Here is a 15121-nt window from a genome sequence, read left to right on the forward strand (position 1 = left end):
GAAAGTAGGTTAATTTTATAAAGCCTGTTCAGGCTCTATACTTAACTTTGTGCATGGAGTATGTGAATGCTATACCTCATTTTAAAAGGGTGATTTAAAAGAAAAAACCAGGGTGCCTGGGTGGCTCAGTGGGTTGAACCGCTGCCTTCGGCTCAGGTCATGATCTCAGGGTCCTGGGATCGAGTCCCGCATCGGGCTCTCTGCTCGGCAGGGAGCCTGGTTCCTTCTCTCCCTCTCTCTCTCTCTCTGCCTGCCTCTCCATCTACTTGTGATCTCTCTCTGTCAAATAAATAAATAAAATCTTTAAAAAAAAAAAAAAAGAAAAGAAAAAACCATACATAAGCCCCTCTGCTTGAGAGCGATCACTGTTTGATCAGTGATTAGACACAAGTTAAACACAGCCAGCCTGTGTCCCTGCCACTTACCCCTACCAACTTTTTTTGCTTTCCTCATGGACACTAATTTCTTTTTTTTCCTGAGAGTATTTTTTTTTTAAGATTTTATTTATTTATTTGACAGAGATTACAAGTAGGCAGAGAGAGAGAGGAAGGGAAACAGGCTTCCCGCTGAGTAGAGAGCCTGATGTGGGGCTCAATCCCTGGACCCTGGGATCATGACCTGAGCCGAAGGCAGAGGCTTTAACCCACTGAGCCACCCAGGCGCCCCTCCTGAGAGTCTTTTTAATTTCAGGGTAACAATAACAAGCTTTTAGACTCTCCTTAGATCCTGAGGTGGAGAACCCAGAGAGGAGAGAGACCGACAGACAGAGAAGGTTGTGGGGAGGGTCCGGGAGAGAGGGAGAGATGAATAAATCAATAGGTTTCTCTTTTGTTTACTTGAAAGGTAGGAACAGTCTTGCTTTTAGATGTCAGTTAAGCCAACAAAACACTATCAGAAGAATCTCTTGTCTTTGTTTCCCTCCCACCAAGGTAGGACCGTAGGACCCGGGCATCTGTTTTCCACACTGATACAGAGTAAACATCAGGCATTTACAAATGATTTCCTATCTGATAGACTCAGATTTGGTTAAGGGCAGCGCCCCCTCCTCTCTGACCAACTCTTTGCTTTCATCTAGAAAATGTCACATCAGAAAAGGTTCAAGAATGGCACAAACATGTCTTCTGAGCTGGTGCAGAAGGTTGATTTCAAGGGACGGAAGGAGTTTAATATTCATTGGGTTGGTTTGTTTTTTGCTTTTGCTTTTTTTGTTTTTTGTTGTTGTTATTGTTGTTTGCTAGAACGCTACCTGAGTTTAAAATATTGAGATAAAAACTAAGCCAGTAGTTCGTGGAATAAAATAAAGGCGGACTTGCACCAGTAGCTCCTGAGATTCCCAGGAAGGTGGTTTCTCTGGCATCCCTTTGTTCCTGTGAGGGAGTATCTCCAAATATTTGAATCAGCGTAAATTGCAGCCTCGTCCCCTCCTCCCCTCATCCCACTCTGAGGAAAGCTAAGGGCCATTACTCCTCTCAGAGCAGCACCAGGCAACGGGAAGATGTGTGCTGCCATCATTCCCCAGGGCTCGCTCAGGTTTCTGTCACAGACTGGTTTCCCCCCGATCGAACGGGGAGTGCGCAGTGTCCCAGGCAAGGCGGGGAGAGACAGAAGAAGCAGCCGGCAGACAGGCCGGGAAAGTAGGCTGAGGACAGGTTGCCTGGCCAGGTTTGCACATCGGAAGAGCTTCTGAGGAAAAGTGAAAAGGAAACCCATCCAAGGAACAGGGAAGTCGTGGTCCAGAAGCCTAAGGAGCAGCCTTGTTAGCGGAGCAGATCACAGAGAAGCTGTCCTTGGGAGACAAGAGCCCCCTTCGTCTGTGAGTGACTGTCCTCCTGGAGGATGCTGAGAGGCACCGAGGGTGCCTTCGATGGGACGCACGTGCCCAGGTGTCCAGCCCCAGGTCTCTCTGATCACGGCTCCCCGGCGGGGCAGAGAATCTTCTAGCTTGAGGTCTGATAGCCTTTCAGTGGACTTCTGCCATGAGGACTGGTGAGTCTGGGCAGCCAAACCAGGTTGTGGGGTCAGGGAGAAGGGGGTGAGCTCCTGGTTTTATGGTATCCTCAGAGAAGCTGATCAGCCTCTTCAGGCCTCTGCCTCCTGGTCTGTAAAGTCACAGCAGTGAGACTTGTCTCAAAGGAGGAGTGTGGTAGTGACATGGAACTACTTCATCTGAACATGCTCTCGTGGTGTCTCATTCTTAGTAAGTACTCAGTTTCTTTTTTTCTTTTTCCCTCTTTCCTTCCTTCCTCTAGATTACCTGTCCCTCTGCCTCCCTCCCTCCATTCATGTCAGTAACGGAAGTTTGGCTGTGTTCTTAATATATCTTGCAATTCATTTTATATTTTGCAGCATTTTATTTTTAGGGCAGTGTGTTGGTGGCAGAGGACTTGTGACAAACACCTCTCTCTCCCACGTGATCATTTGTCCATTCATGTCCTTGGTCATTCAGTATTTCCCCTCAGTCTATGCAAGGTTCCATTCCAGGTGCCAAGATACAAAGAGGCATGTATCAAAATGCCTTTAATTTTCACTGCCTGTGAAGTTTTTAGTATACAAGGGGAGGAAGATAATTCCATGTGAGTTTAGTTTTTGCTACTCGAGGAAACAAAATTCTGAGTTCTGTGGCAGGGATTCCTGTCCTGTGTGAGGCTTTGAGTCTTGGTTGTTCTCTGGCTATTGGTCTGGATGTAGGGGTAGGGTTTGGCTGGGGGCAGCCCACCTGCTAGGGGCTGCTGCTTGTGACTGTTGGCAAGTCACTGTCCTTCTTCTCTCCCTGTACTTTGCTAGTCTGTCACACATATGGATAATAGGACAAGCTCAGAGGGTTAGATGAGCTAATAATATATGCGGAAGGACACAAGGCCGACCTGGAAATGGCTGTGGTACTACCACTTCTGATGCTGGTAATTACTTCTGTGATGACTCTAGTCGAAACTTGAGCCAGTTCAGCGTCCTGACCTGCAGGGGATGTGGGCAGGAAGAGGGCAGTGTCCTGGCTTCTAGAGGCTTGTGGCCCAAGAGCAGAAAAGACGAGTGCCTTGTTCACCCTCATGCAGAACAAAAATGGAATAAAGACAAGCAGATACTGGGGGTTTTCGGAGGTGGGAGAGTTGGTAACAAAGACTGAGTCCCTCCACATTTGGTGACAACTCTGTGCCCTCTAAGACTCCTGTCTCTTGCATCTCCATTTTATACACAGGTCATGACCTTAGAGGAGGTAACCTACTCCCTCCAGAGGAGGGAGCACCCAGTACATGAAGTCCGACTCCAAGCCCATGTTCTCCCCCGCACGTCAGGCCATGTGGCCGACCTTGGTTCCACCCTCTCCCTCTGCAGATCAGCCTCCCTTCTGTGGGCCGTCCGTGGCCAACCTCCAAAATTGCAGGCCTTCTCCCCACCTGAGTTTGGTTGTTTCCCTACCTACCCTTTGGGATGTCAAATGAGCGAGTGGACTTCCAGGTAGGGACAATAGGAAAATCTTTCCAAAATTAGGAGCCGTTGGAAAGGAGAACAAATGACGAAGGCATGGAGAGCCAAGGGAAGAACACAGCTCTACCTCCCCAAGCAGCTGTCTTGCTGCCCTTCACTTGTCAGCTCTGCGACCAGAGAGGCTGGGAATTTTTCATCATTTTTTTTTTAAAGATTTTATTTATTCATTTGAGAGAGAGAGTGAGCAAGAGAGCACACGCTGAGGGGGGAGAGGGAGAAGCAGACTCTATACTGAGCAGGGATCCCCATGCCAGGCTTGATCCCAAGACTCCAGGATCACGACCTGAGCCAAAGACGGATGCCCAGCCGACTGAACCACCCAGGTGCCCCACTTTCTCATCTTTTGATCCCTAGTGATGCTACTTCATGATCTGGCACATAAACCAGGAAGGTTTTGTTAAGGAATTGAGAACTTAAAACCGGTAGTTTCCTAGGCCTGCTATGCAGAGTAGTGCTGGGAAGGCTACTGTGCTGGGCCTAGTTGGGGCTGTGATGGTTGGATGTTCTTTCTAGAGGTAAGATTGAAGTCATAGTCCTGGGCCAAGACCATGTGCATTCTCTCTGTCACTGGGTAAATCAGAGGTCTTGGGGTCGCACCCAGAGGCTAGGCTGGAGCTGCTCTGGGGCTGGGGTTGGGGCACAGCCAGCCAGTATGGAAGGGGAATCTACTCGGTTAGGTATTGTATGAGGTGTTGTGTGAGACGTGTGGAACTGTCTCTTGTCCTTGGACTTATTCTCCAGGAAGGCAGTGTTGCATAGTGGTTAAAATCTGGCCTCTGATTTTAGGACTTCCTAGAATCCTTGGATAGCCACTTCCTCACTTGGAAGTCAGTCTTGGGCAGTTTTCTTTTCTACTCTGTGCCTTGGTTTTCATAGGTTAAGTAATAATATGAACTGTAATTTCCTCATGGATTTTTGTTGAGGATTCAATTAAATGATTCATGAGAAGCACCTTGGCCCAGTGCCTAGCACATAGTAAGTGCTTAATAAATGTTACTCTTAGCATCACTATAATCTGATTAGGGAAAATAAGGAATAGGATAAGTAAAGCATAACTAATAATAACTAATACCCAGATGGTAGTTAAGTGCTAAGTTTTCAGTATTTCCTGGAGTGTATTGGAATGTGTCAGAATGTACTTGAACATAAGCTCCAGGAAGTTAATGACTTGTACCTGTTCTTATTCATTTACTACAATGGGGTCCCGGGCCCCATAAGTTTGTCTGGGGTATGGTGGCACCCAGGAAATATTCATGGATTGAGTGCTTCTAAAGGCACTCTCTTCCCTGTCTCAGGACCTTTGCATGTGCTGTTCCCCCCTGCCTGGCATGCTCTTCCCTAAACTCTTCTCAGTAAGTTCCTTCTCACTCTTCAGGGCACTTTTCAAACAGGCCTGACCACTGTCCCCCATCTTCCTCCTCATCAACTGCATTACATCAGTGTACTTCTATTTCTTACTCCTTGTCCTTTTTCTTATAAAATTTCATAATTCATCTTTACTCATTTATTTGTATTTACTTAGCCAACCTCTGCCTCTTTCCCTGGACTGTAGGCTCCAGAAGGGATGGGACTTCATCTGATACTTGGATCCTCAGGCTTTCCATGGCGCCTTGCAGATGGCGGGCTTGGAGGAACTCTGGTTGAAGGAATCGACTGAAAGTGTTCGGAGGAAGGAACATGGGCTGGAGTAGCTAGGACAGGGAGTGGGTCACTTACGCCTCAGCTCATCTGTAAAGCTGCGATGAAGGCAAAGCTACGTCTTCTCAGGACGCTCTTTAACCAGAGAGTGGTTGGGATCGGAGACCATTTTGTTGAAGGCTGCTGTACCTTGAAAAGCACGAGTTCGTTGGTTCCCTCCTTTACTCAACAAGCCTTGATGCGGCTCCCGCTGTGCTCAGAGGCAGGAACACCCTGTCTCGGTCCCTTACCACAGCTGAGCGCGGGGGAGCTGCCCACAGCCAGGGCGTGAGTCTTTTGTCTCCCTCCTCCTTCTGGGGCCTAGTACCCGGAGAGAGCTCAGTATATGTTTGAGGCACGACCAAACCAGGAAAGGCACGTTCGGGTGGCTGTGATGGAGAACTGGAATTTAGGATGCAGGGTTGAGGGGGGAGAGAGAGGCTGTGGTGGTGACTAAGAAGGGACTTAAGTGGGGCTTGTCTGTGTTCAGGTTTGTCCCATACCCTGATATACCCACAGAGGAAGGCACGGATACCTGTATTACTCTAGGGTGAAAGGCATTAGTTAGGGCAGATTCTTGCCGGGTAATCATTGTGATTTCCTGCCTTAATGGCGTTGCCTACTGTTGTTAGTCAGGTATAGCAAACACAGGCCTTGTCACTCGGTGTGGCCAGCCTTGAGTGTTGCTAACAACAGCCACCAGCATTCACTGCGCGATTTCGCCCTCCTGTCATCCCCTCGGACTGGCCCCGGCCCCCTAGGGAGGCTCCCAAAGCATTCTGGTTAGCTTTGTGCCTTTTCACTGGGGTGAATCATTAACATCACACTTCTGTCCCCTCCTGGGTTCCATGGCCAGCAGGTCAGGGCTCTTCCAAAGAAAGCTAGCTAATTATAGCCCTTGTCTGAACCAAATCCCGCAAGAGGAGCAAAGCAGTGGCATATAAATGGAGTAGGGTGGGAGCCAGCACCCCTGCTCTGGAGGGTTTGTCTCCTCCCAACCCCTCTGTCTCTCTCTGCGCGGCGTGGAATCAGCCGCCACCGTTGCCTGCTCGGTCGGCGTGTGAGGCTGCCGCGCTGTGCTAGGAAGACGACAGAACAAAGGGAAACAGGCCAGGAGGCTGGGGGCCGGATGCAGAGAGGTCTCGGGGGTGAGAAGCGCTTGTCACCAAGCGGCAAAGAGTTGGTGGCTGAATCCTGGCTGCGTCTCGGTCTGCTCATGTTTCTCCTCGGTGGGGCTCTGTCCCTCTTTTTCCCCGGCCCCTCCTACTTCTTACTCTCTTCTAGGACATAGTTATATTCTGTACTTTCCTCGAGCCAAAAAAAAAAAAAAAAAAAAAAAAAATCAGGCTTTCTAGCAAGATCACCAGACTGTAAAGGCCCAGACATTTTCTAGTCGTCGTCTGTCGTGGTGCTGGCGTTCTCGCTGCGGGCTAAGGGGCTCCCGGCCTGGGATTCTGGAAGGACTCATTCCGCGTCTCATCCACAGACCGACGCTGAGAAGCATTCCCAGGTGGAGAGGGGGTCCCTGTGGTCGGGCGATGACGTCAAGAAGTCCGACGGAGGCTCCGACAGCGGCATAAAGATGGAACCTGGGTCCAAGTGGAGGCGGAATCCCTCGGACGTGTCTGACGAGTCTGACAAAAGCACTTCGGGCAAGAAGAGTTCGGTCATCTCGCAGACGGGCTCGTGGCGCCGAGGCATGACCGCGCAGGTGGGCGTCACCATGCCGAGGACGAAGGCAGCTGCCCCAGTGGGCGCGCTCAAGACCCCCGGAACCGGTGAGTGAGGGGCTGTGCCGTCTCATTTCTGCCTGTGTCGGTCTGAAAACCGAAACCCGCAGACACTCGAGCAAGAGCTTCAGTCCCCGTCTAGGGCAGCTATTTCTTCTTTGAGTTTAGATCTGCCAGTGACTAGCTTTCGGGAAGGTTCGCATCCCTGCATTTTCCCATGTGGAAAGAGGTCCGTGTGTCAGCCTCAAGCTCTGCAGGTGCTTCAGCAGCCAAAGGGGATGGAGTGCGCTTAACCAGGGGCTAGGGAAGAGCCCACACACGCGTGTGCAGGCTTTCCAAGGGCGTCAGTTTACGAGCTGCCTTTATGTCATTCACGTTGCCCGTGATTTAGGGACGTGTATAAACAGAGTAGTGTGTTTGCAGGAAGGCAGAGATGCCCCCTGAAAATGTTAAGGAGAGCCTTTAAATGGCCAGAGAAGGAAGAAAGGTCAGTAGAAGGCAGGATCTCTTGCCCAAACGTACCAGTGATTGGCCGGTTTTGCTTTGTTCTGGGTAAATGTAGGCTGGTTTGCAAATGAGAAGTCATTGACATCTCCTAGAGGGCTCATGGTGACAGTAGTGGGTAGATTATCTTTATAAAAAGCTCTTTCCTTTGCCTCCCAAGGCTACTGCTTTCCCCAAGGAAAAAGTGAACCAGTTCTTTGGCGGAGGGGATGATTGTAAGCAGATGGGTTCTTGGTGTGCACACTAACCTTGCTGCTTTCTCCCTTAGGAAAAACAGATGATGCAAAGGTGTCTGAGAAAGGAAGGCTGTCTCCCAAAGCTTCCCAGGTGAAGCGGTCCCCGTCAGACGCAGGCCGCAGCAGTGGCGACGAGTCCAAAAAGCCCCTCTCCAGCAGTTCCAGGACCCCCACTGCCAATGCCAACAGTTTTGGGTTCAAGAAGCAGAGCGGCTCAGCTGCTGGGCTGGCCATGATCACAGCCAGCGGGGCTACGGTCACCAGCAGGTCAGCCACACTGGGCAAGATCCCCAAGTCATCTGCACTCGTCAGCCGGTCCACCGGCCGGAAGACGAGCATGGATGGGCCTCAGAACCAGGACGATGGGTATCTGGCTCTCAGCTCCCGGACCAACTTGCAGTACCGGAGTTTGCCAAGGCCCAGTAAGTCCACCAGCCGCAATGGGGCTGGGAACAGGTCTAGCACCAGCAGCATCGATTCCAACATCAGCAGTAAGTCTGCGGGCCTGCCAGTGCCCAAGCTGAGGGAGCCTTCCAAAACGGCTCTGGGCAGCTCTCTGCCGGGCCTGGTCAACCAGACCGATAAGGAGAAAGGCATCTCCTCTGACAACGAGAGCGTGGCTTCCTGTAACTCAGTGAAAGTGAACCCAGCTGCCCAGCCTGTGTCCAGTGCGGCGCAGGCGACCCTCCAGCCGGGAGCCAAGTACCCCGACGTGGCCTCTCCCACGCTCCGCAGGTAAGCGGGTCAGTGGTGGTTGGCAGTGCTGGAGTCTGTGGAATGGCATCCTGAGCGAATCATTTTTTGTTCGTTGGTGAAAACAGCCTGTTTCTCCACGTCTGTTTAGTCAGAACCTGCCAGCAATTTTGTACTCAGCTGATTATTTTCCCATGTGGGGAGGAAAACACTCAAGTGTCTGAATCTGTCATCTGGGGTCAAATCCTGAGTCCGCTTTCATCAGCCACCGTGAATCCCTTCTTTACAATTTTGTTTCAGTTTCCTCATCTGTAAAATGGGAACACCTACCTGAGATTGCATGTGAATTTTTTTTTTTTTTAAGATTTTATTTATTTGTCAGAGAGAGAGAGAGAGAGCAAGAGCGAGCACAGGCAGACAGAGTGGCAGGCAGAGGCAGAGGGAGAAGCAGGCTCCCTGCCGAGCAAGGAGCCCGATGTGGGACTCGATCCTAGGACGCTGGGATCATGACCTGAGCCGAAGGCAGCTGCTTAACCAACTGAGCCACCCAGGCATCCCAGATTGCATGTGAATATTAACTTTTGTAGCCATATCTGGCCCATCGTAGGTGCTCAGCCAGAGCTAGCTACCATCCAAGATGAGATCTTAATACACCCCTAGACCCCAGGTGGGCGTATGAGGAGAAGGCAAAGGATCTTTTTTCCACCCTTGTCTTATTAATTCTGTGGCTGAGATTCTACATCATTATGCCAGACCGTGAGCTCAGCCAGATCCTTCTCTCAGCCAGCCCAGGATCCTCCCCCTCCACCACACACATACTTTTTTATACTGCATGCTTCATTCCAAATTTGTTTCTGAAATTCTAGCTTTCTTAAAAAAAAAAAAAAAAAAGACAAAAAAAACCTTTTAAAGCAGAAGTGTTTCTGAAAAAGAGAAATTGATTTCTTAGTCCCTTAAAAAGGCATTTTCCCACATTTCCACACTGAATGGAAATTTTGTATATGAAAACAGTGTTTTTTTTTTTAAGCAGTTCCTTTTTAAATGTGTACCGCTTTTGATGGCTCGTATCATCTCATCCTTCTCTCTGCTGAACCGTCCTCAAACTGGAACGGCATAGGACGGAGCTTATCTTACCATTCCCAGGAAATGGCTTATCCTAGGAAAGAGTCTAAGTCCCGGATAGAAAATTAAGTAGTGAAAAATAAAAACTATGTGCACCTATTGGGGGGTGAATAGGAATGTTTGAAAAGACTTCAGAAGAAGCCTGCCACGGGAAAAGTGTGGTGAAGCAGTTCACTGTTCTTTGTCTAGACTTGATTATTAGAATTTCAGTAATGATTGTTTTTTCAGGGGAAGGTCCTATCGGGCTGCTCTTTGTTGTTCTAACAGATTGCCTTGTAAATGAAAATATCCTCTGCTTCTTGCCTCAAGTAGTATATGTAACATTCGCTCTTTGGTATTATAGATTTCCTTTAGTAACTACAAAGGTATTTTACTGGACCCTTAGGCTACTGTTACAGAATACTTGAAAATGCATGCAGATTCTGAGGCTCGACACTGAACAACTTTCAGCCAAATCCTGTTAATTACATTTTTTCTAAATCATTAGGAGGTGTTCTCAATTTCCTCTTTGTGCCTTAGTGCAGAGAAGAGAAATCTCAGATCCAGTGATAGCGCTCTTCAGATGACGGGAGGGACCAACAGACAAAAGCCTGGGCTTTATCTGCGTAGTTACATGGAGGAGAATTAGGGGCAACATGCAACAAAGAAGATGCATAGGATTTTGGTTTTCTAGTGATTGAAAGGGCTTGACAGTGGAGTGAGTTACCCTTAGAAGTAGGGAGCTTCCTGTTACTGGAAGTACGTAAGTACACCAAAGCCAAGATTCTTCCAGAGGATATCTCATTCTTTGGTTGTCGCCAGGCTAAAAAGTATTTTCTTTTTTTTTTTTAAATAAGGATTTTATTTATTTATCTGACAGACAGAGATCACAAATAGGCAGAGAGGCAGGCAGAGAGAGAGGAAGGGAAGCAGGCTCCCTGCTGAGCAGAGAGCCCAATGCAGGGCTCGATCCCAGGACCCTGAGATCATGACCTGAGCCAAAGGCAGCGGCTTAACCCACTGCGCCACCCAGGTGCCCCCAAAAAGTATTTTCTAATCTGTTACCAGATACCATAGTGAAGATTAGTTATGTGTGCGTATGTTTGTTTTTACGATAATTGGGATTTGTAAGGACTCCCGGGAGAGAACAAAGATGAGACTCCTACCACGGAGTCGCTGGGTGCAAGGTGACCTGCCTGTCTTTACCTGTTTCTCAAGATAGGTCGTGGTTTTGTCCCTGCAGAGATGCACGTTCCAGCAGGGTTTGGTGGATGGAATGACTTGGCATTGCTAGAGCATGTCTCCATCCTTGGACTTTAACAGTGTTCTGCCATTCTTCACAGAGTCCTATTGCCAAATGAAGAGAGAGGCCCATGGGCCATTCCCTGTTTTTCTGGCAGTACATTTCCGGTCATCAGCGGGGGGATGACATGGAATGACATGTCTGTCCCCAAGACCCAGGGCATCTGCTCTTACATCTCATGCCCCGGCAAGATTTCTGTGTAGATCCTTGGGTAGGACTAGCCTACCATCTTTCATATGGGCCATCACTTGAGGAGAAATCCGGGAAGATACTTTTCCCAGCACCCACCCCCCCGCATCCAGATCTAGACTTGTCTTCTTGATCAGTTCATGTCATTCTTAGAGACCAAACAACCGAAACCTTTGGAACTGAACTGAGTACCTGCTTTGTGCCTGAGGTCTCAGATACAAAGATGATGAAGATAGATCTTTTCCTCTAGATGTTTCAGGGCTGGGGCAATTTTCTAGTTACCCTATTTATGGAAATGAAGGGAAGCAAGATCTGGGACCACCATGGCTAGGCCTATTGAAAATTATTCCACGTGGCCCTAAGGGTCTAGGCTACAGCCTCGAACTTGAAGCTGGAGCCTTGTGAGACACTGGCGTCCTTTCCCAGCAGGAGCACCATTAGCCATTTCAGTAGCTATGACTGTGCCCCTCCCCAGGAGTCTTAGCGCTCCTGTACTTGTGCCCCACCGTTAACAGCTCGGCACCCCTCGTTGCTGGCTGTTCAACCTGCACAACCCTTTGTCTCTTCACAGACTCTTTGGTGGGAAGCCTACCAAGCAAGTGCCCATTGCCACAGCAGACACCATGAAAAACTCAGTGGTGATCTCCAATCCTCATGCCACCTCGGCCCAGCAAGGTAACTTAGAGTCCCCCTCGGGCAGTGGCGTCCTGAGCAGCGGAAGCAGCAGTCCTCTCTACAGCAAAAATCTGGATATCAACCAGTCTCCTCTAGCCTCCAGCCCCAGCTCAGCCCACTCGGGCCCTTCCAACAGCCTCACCTGGGGCACCAATGCCAGCAGCTCGTCCGCGCTCAGCAAGGACGGCCTGGGCTTCCAGTCGGTCAGCAGCCTCCATACCAGCTGCGAGTCCATTGACATCTCCCTCAGCAGCGGAGGGGGGCTGAGTCACAATTCCTCCACGGGCCTCATCACCTCCTCTAAGGACGACTCCCTGACTCCCTTCGTCAGAACCAACAGCGTGAAGACCACGCTGTCGGAGAGGTTGGTGCCGTGCGCCTGTATCTCTTGGAGAGACACCCTCCCGCAAGTCAAAGGGTTTATGTTAGGAATCCCAAATGTTAGTTCCCCTTTGCCTGGGAGAGTGTGCTCTTTCTAACCACTGCTGTCTTTTTCCCGTGGGGAAGCCAGGCTGGGATGGAATTCAGCTCGGCTCTCCTTCCTGTTACCTTTTCCATCGCGGTTATTCTCCATGCTTGGAGCTGCAGGCGGTGATGGAGGGAGGGCTGCAGATTTAATGCTCCCGTTGGACATGGCATTCCTCCTTGGAGGTCCTTCCATTTTATCCTGTTCGTTCATCAGCTGCTCGTCCCCCCTCACCCTTGTCATTGTGCAGGCAGAGCGGGTGGCAGGAGACGTTTCTAGGCAGTGGGGTGGACTTGGTGGGTGTCACGGCAGGCACCCTCCTATTAAAGGGCTGCCAGCCAGAGTGATCGAGACACTCAAAGCAGCCTCAGAGCCCCGGATTCCACTGCAGCGTGCTGTGTGTCTTGTTCTCCACGTAGGCCAGAACGCCGGGATGCGCGCTGGGAATGAGGAAAAAAAAAATGTCTAATCATTGTGTGTGTCCGACCCCTCCCCTTTCTTCCCATCTAATGTTCCTTCTCTTATTTTCTACCTGCCTGGACTTCTAGCCCTCTCTCTTCCCCTGCTGCTAGCCCTAAGTTCTGCAGAAGTACTCTGCCCAGGAAACAGGACAGGTAATGACATTGTAGGCCTGGGAGCCCACCGAGCCTCCAGGTTCCTCTGTCCATCCGTGTCAAGCCAGACGTCTTGTGTGAGGCTGTTGGCCTGAGGCTGCCGCTTGTGTTCGTGGCTCTGCTGTACGCTGTGACCCCAGACATGCCAGGGAGGGTCTGCTCCGCTGTCCACCCCAGCCCTAGAAGCGGTGGAGTTGGGCCAGCCCGTCCCCCCCCCCAGCTTGGGAAGGAAGCTCAGCCGCTGGAACTGGGGCTTGAATTGGGGCGGCAGACGCCCTCCCTTGCATCTCTGTCCTCCTGTGGCATGCTCCTGCTTCCCAGCTCCCTACCCTTTCTTCCCTCTCTCCCCCATCTCCCTCCCAGCCCAGAAATGATCTCCCACCCACTGTGCGGCGGAGCCCTCACCTTTGTCTCCCCTGCCCCTACTCCCCACGCAGCTGGCTCCCTTCCCTTCCAGAAAATCCTTTCCTGCCATTTGGCTGGTGCGTCTCCCAGGCTGTTGTGTTCTGTGTGCCTGTTTCCTGGAATGATCGTGAAAAAGAGGACATGGAGGGGTGAGGCTCTGCGAACTTAGAGGCTCGCTTGCCCCTAGCTGCCCTGTGGGTGGGCCTCAGAGGTGGATACTGACCTCCAGTTTGTGGGGGAGCCTCAGCTTGGCCAAATACAACAACCAGATGTTGTTTCATGGTAGGGAAAAAAATATTAATGAAAATCCCCTTCACCCCATCCGTGGCAAAAACTTTGTTTTTGTCAGACTCAACAGATCAAGCCTTTAAAACCTTGTTCTTTGGAAATCCAAATGCCTTGACTTTATCCGCAGGCAAGTTGAAACCTGCCCGCACTCGGGCCCAGGGCTGCTCACCAAGCTACACCAAACTAAGAGGGACCTGGAATTCATATTGTTCCAGGTGAATTCCAAATATGCAGACTGCTGGCCTCTTGACACCCTCCAGCAAGTCCCTTCTCTCACATGGAGTCATCGTCAATGGCATTTGGGGAGGGTCAGACGCAGGGGTGCTGGCATCTCTCTCTCCAAGAAGCAGGGGTGCTGGTGCAAGCCTGGGTGACTGGGCAGCAGCAGGTGTGGGCTCTGCTTCGACCTGGGGCAGCCCCTGAGTTTTGCTTTGCATCTGTGACAAAAGAGGAAGTTTGGGGTCCAGTGGTTGTCTCGGGCCTCCTGGTGCCTCGGGGTGTGCGCTGGGGTCGGCCAGGCCCAGGATCAGGTGTCTCTTGTTTTCCGTGGATGTGGATGTCTTGCATGTGCCACTGGATAGAAGGGAGCGCTCCGTGGTGCCGTGAGTCTCTTGCTCCAGATCTCCGGCCCCCCTTTAGCCTCTCCCTCCTTCCCTTGCCTGCTTTCCCTGTGCTTCTCTGAAGTTCTCATTTTTGTTTTAACTTTCCTACAGTGACCCGCACCTTGATAGGAACACTTTGCCTAAAAAAGGACTCAGGTATCTGCGCTTCCTCCTTCCCTCCGTACCATCTGGTGTGGCTTTGGGGCTTGGCTGCGTGACTCTCATGGCTGGGGGAGGGCTGAGGGCTGGGCTGGACTGGGGTCCCCGCTTTGGCCACCGCAGCAGGACCCTCTGAAGCGGGGGCTCCCCGGGCACCCTCTCATTCCCATTGCTCCATCTGTCGGCTTTTTTGCTTGGGCAGAGGCTGTGCTTTTTCAGGCTTATTATGGCGAAAGCCATCTCATGAGGAACACCCCTTGGCAAGCCCAGAGAGCAGAGACAGCCTCTCCTGGGACCACGGGGTTCCCTCAGGGAGCCCTTCACCCTGACCGTTCCGCTCACGGCTGTCTTCCAAAAGAAAGGACGTGACTTTTGGCACGTTGGTTAGCCAGGACATGGCAAAGAAGAGAAATAAAGCTCCCTAAGTTGGAAAAGATTCAACTTTGGGGGCCATAGAAAATTAATAAAGCCGGGGGCTTTGTCTTTCCTATAAGTATCTCGTTGAAAATTGTGTCTGTTTTCGGTGCCCAACAAGACAACGGGTGTGATGATTGGCTTTGGTATAAAGAAAAGACTACCGGGAAGGAATGTCCTTTCATTCATCGTTAAGTCGTGGATCATTTTTGGTGCAAGTCCTGGTTAAGCAAGATGCCAGAAGTCACCATTGCTCACGCCAGCTCCTTCCCTTTGCCAACCAGAGGGACTCCAGTTCTAACGCCTGCCCCACGGTCCTACTGTCTGATGGTTGCCGCTGTCATTTCCCTGCTCTTTGAACACCTCGTTCTTCGTAGCATTTGCTTCACACTGCACTAGGCATTAAGTGCTTTCGCAAAAAAAAAAAGGAACTTGGAATGAAATGTTTCATTGCTGTCATGTATGTCTGTGGTTAATAACCTGCAGCTCTTAAGGCTGAGAGCATTTTGAGCAATAATGTGAGGTAGGTATCAATGCTGCCTTTCAGTAGGGACTCGAGGAAAGCCAATTCTGAGAATT

The 15121-nt window shown here is 50.5% G+C and overlaps 1 protein-coding gene across 13 annotated transcripts in view; it reads left to right on the top strand.

Annotated features, from left to right (window-relative positions):
* NAV2 (neuron navigator 2) overlaps positions 1–15121 on the top strand; it is a 712574-nt gene that overhangs the window by 637826 nt on the left and 59627 nt on the right. For 8 of the 13 annotated variants that reach the window (XM_082747350.1, XM_082747353.1, XM_082747358.1 and 5 more), the window contains 5 exons: positions 6650–6941; positions 7666–8368; positions 11491–11958; positions 12609–12674; positions 14081–14125. In XM_082747350.1, the coding sequence (XP_082603476.1) occupies positions 6650–6941; positions 7666–8368; positions 11491–11958; positions 12609–12674; positions 14081–14125 (1574 nt within the window). The remainder of the gene's footprint in view (positions 1–6649; positions 6942–7665; positions 8369–11490; positions 11959–12608; positions 12675–14080; positions 14126–15121) is intronic. The other 5 variants (XM_082747361.1, XM_082747359.1, XM_082747360.1 and 2 more) reach the window with 2 other exon arrangements.

This window comes from Mustela nivalis (assembly GCF_964662115.1).
Source record: "Mustela nivalis genome assembly, chromosome: 9".
Taxonomy (NCBI): Eukaryota; Metazoa; Chordata; class Mammalia; order Carnivora; family Mustelidae; genus Mustela; species Mustela nivalis.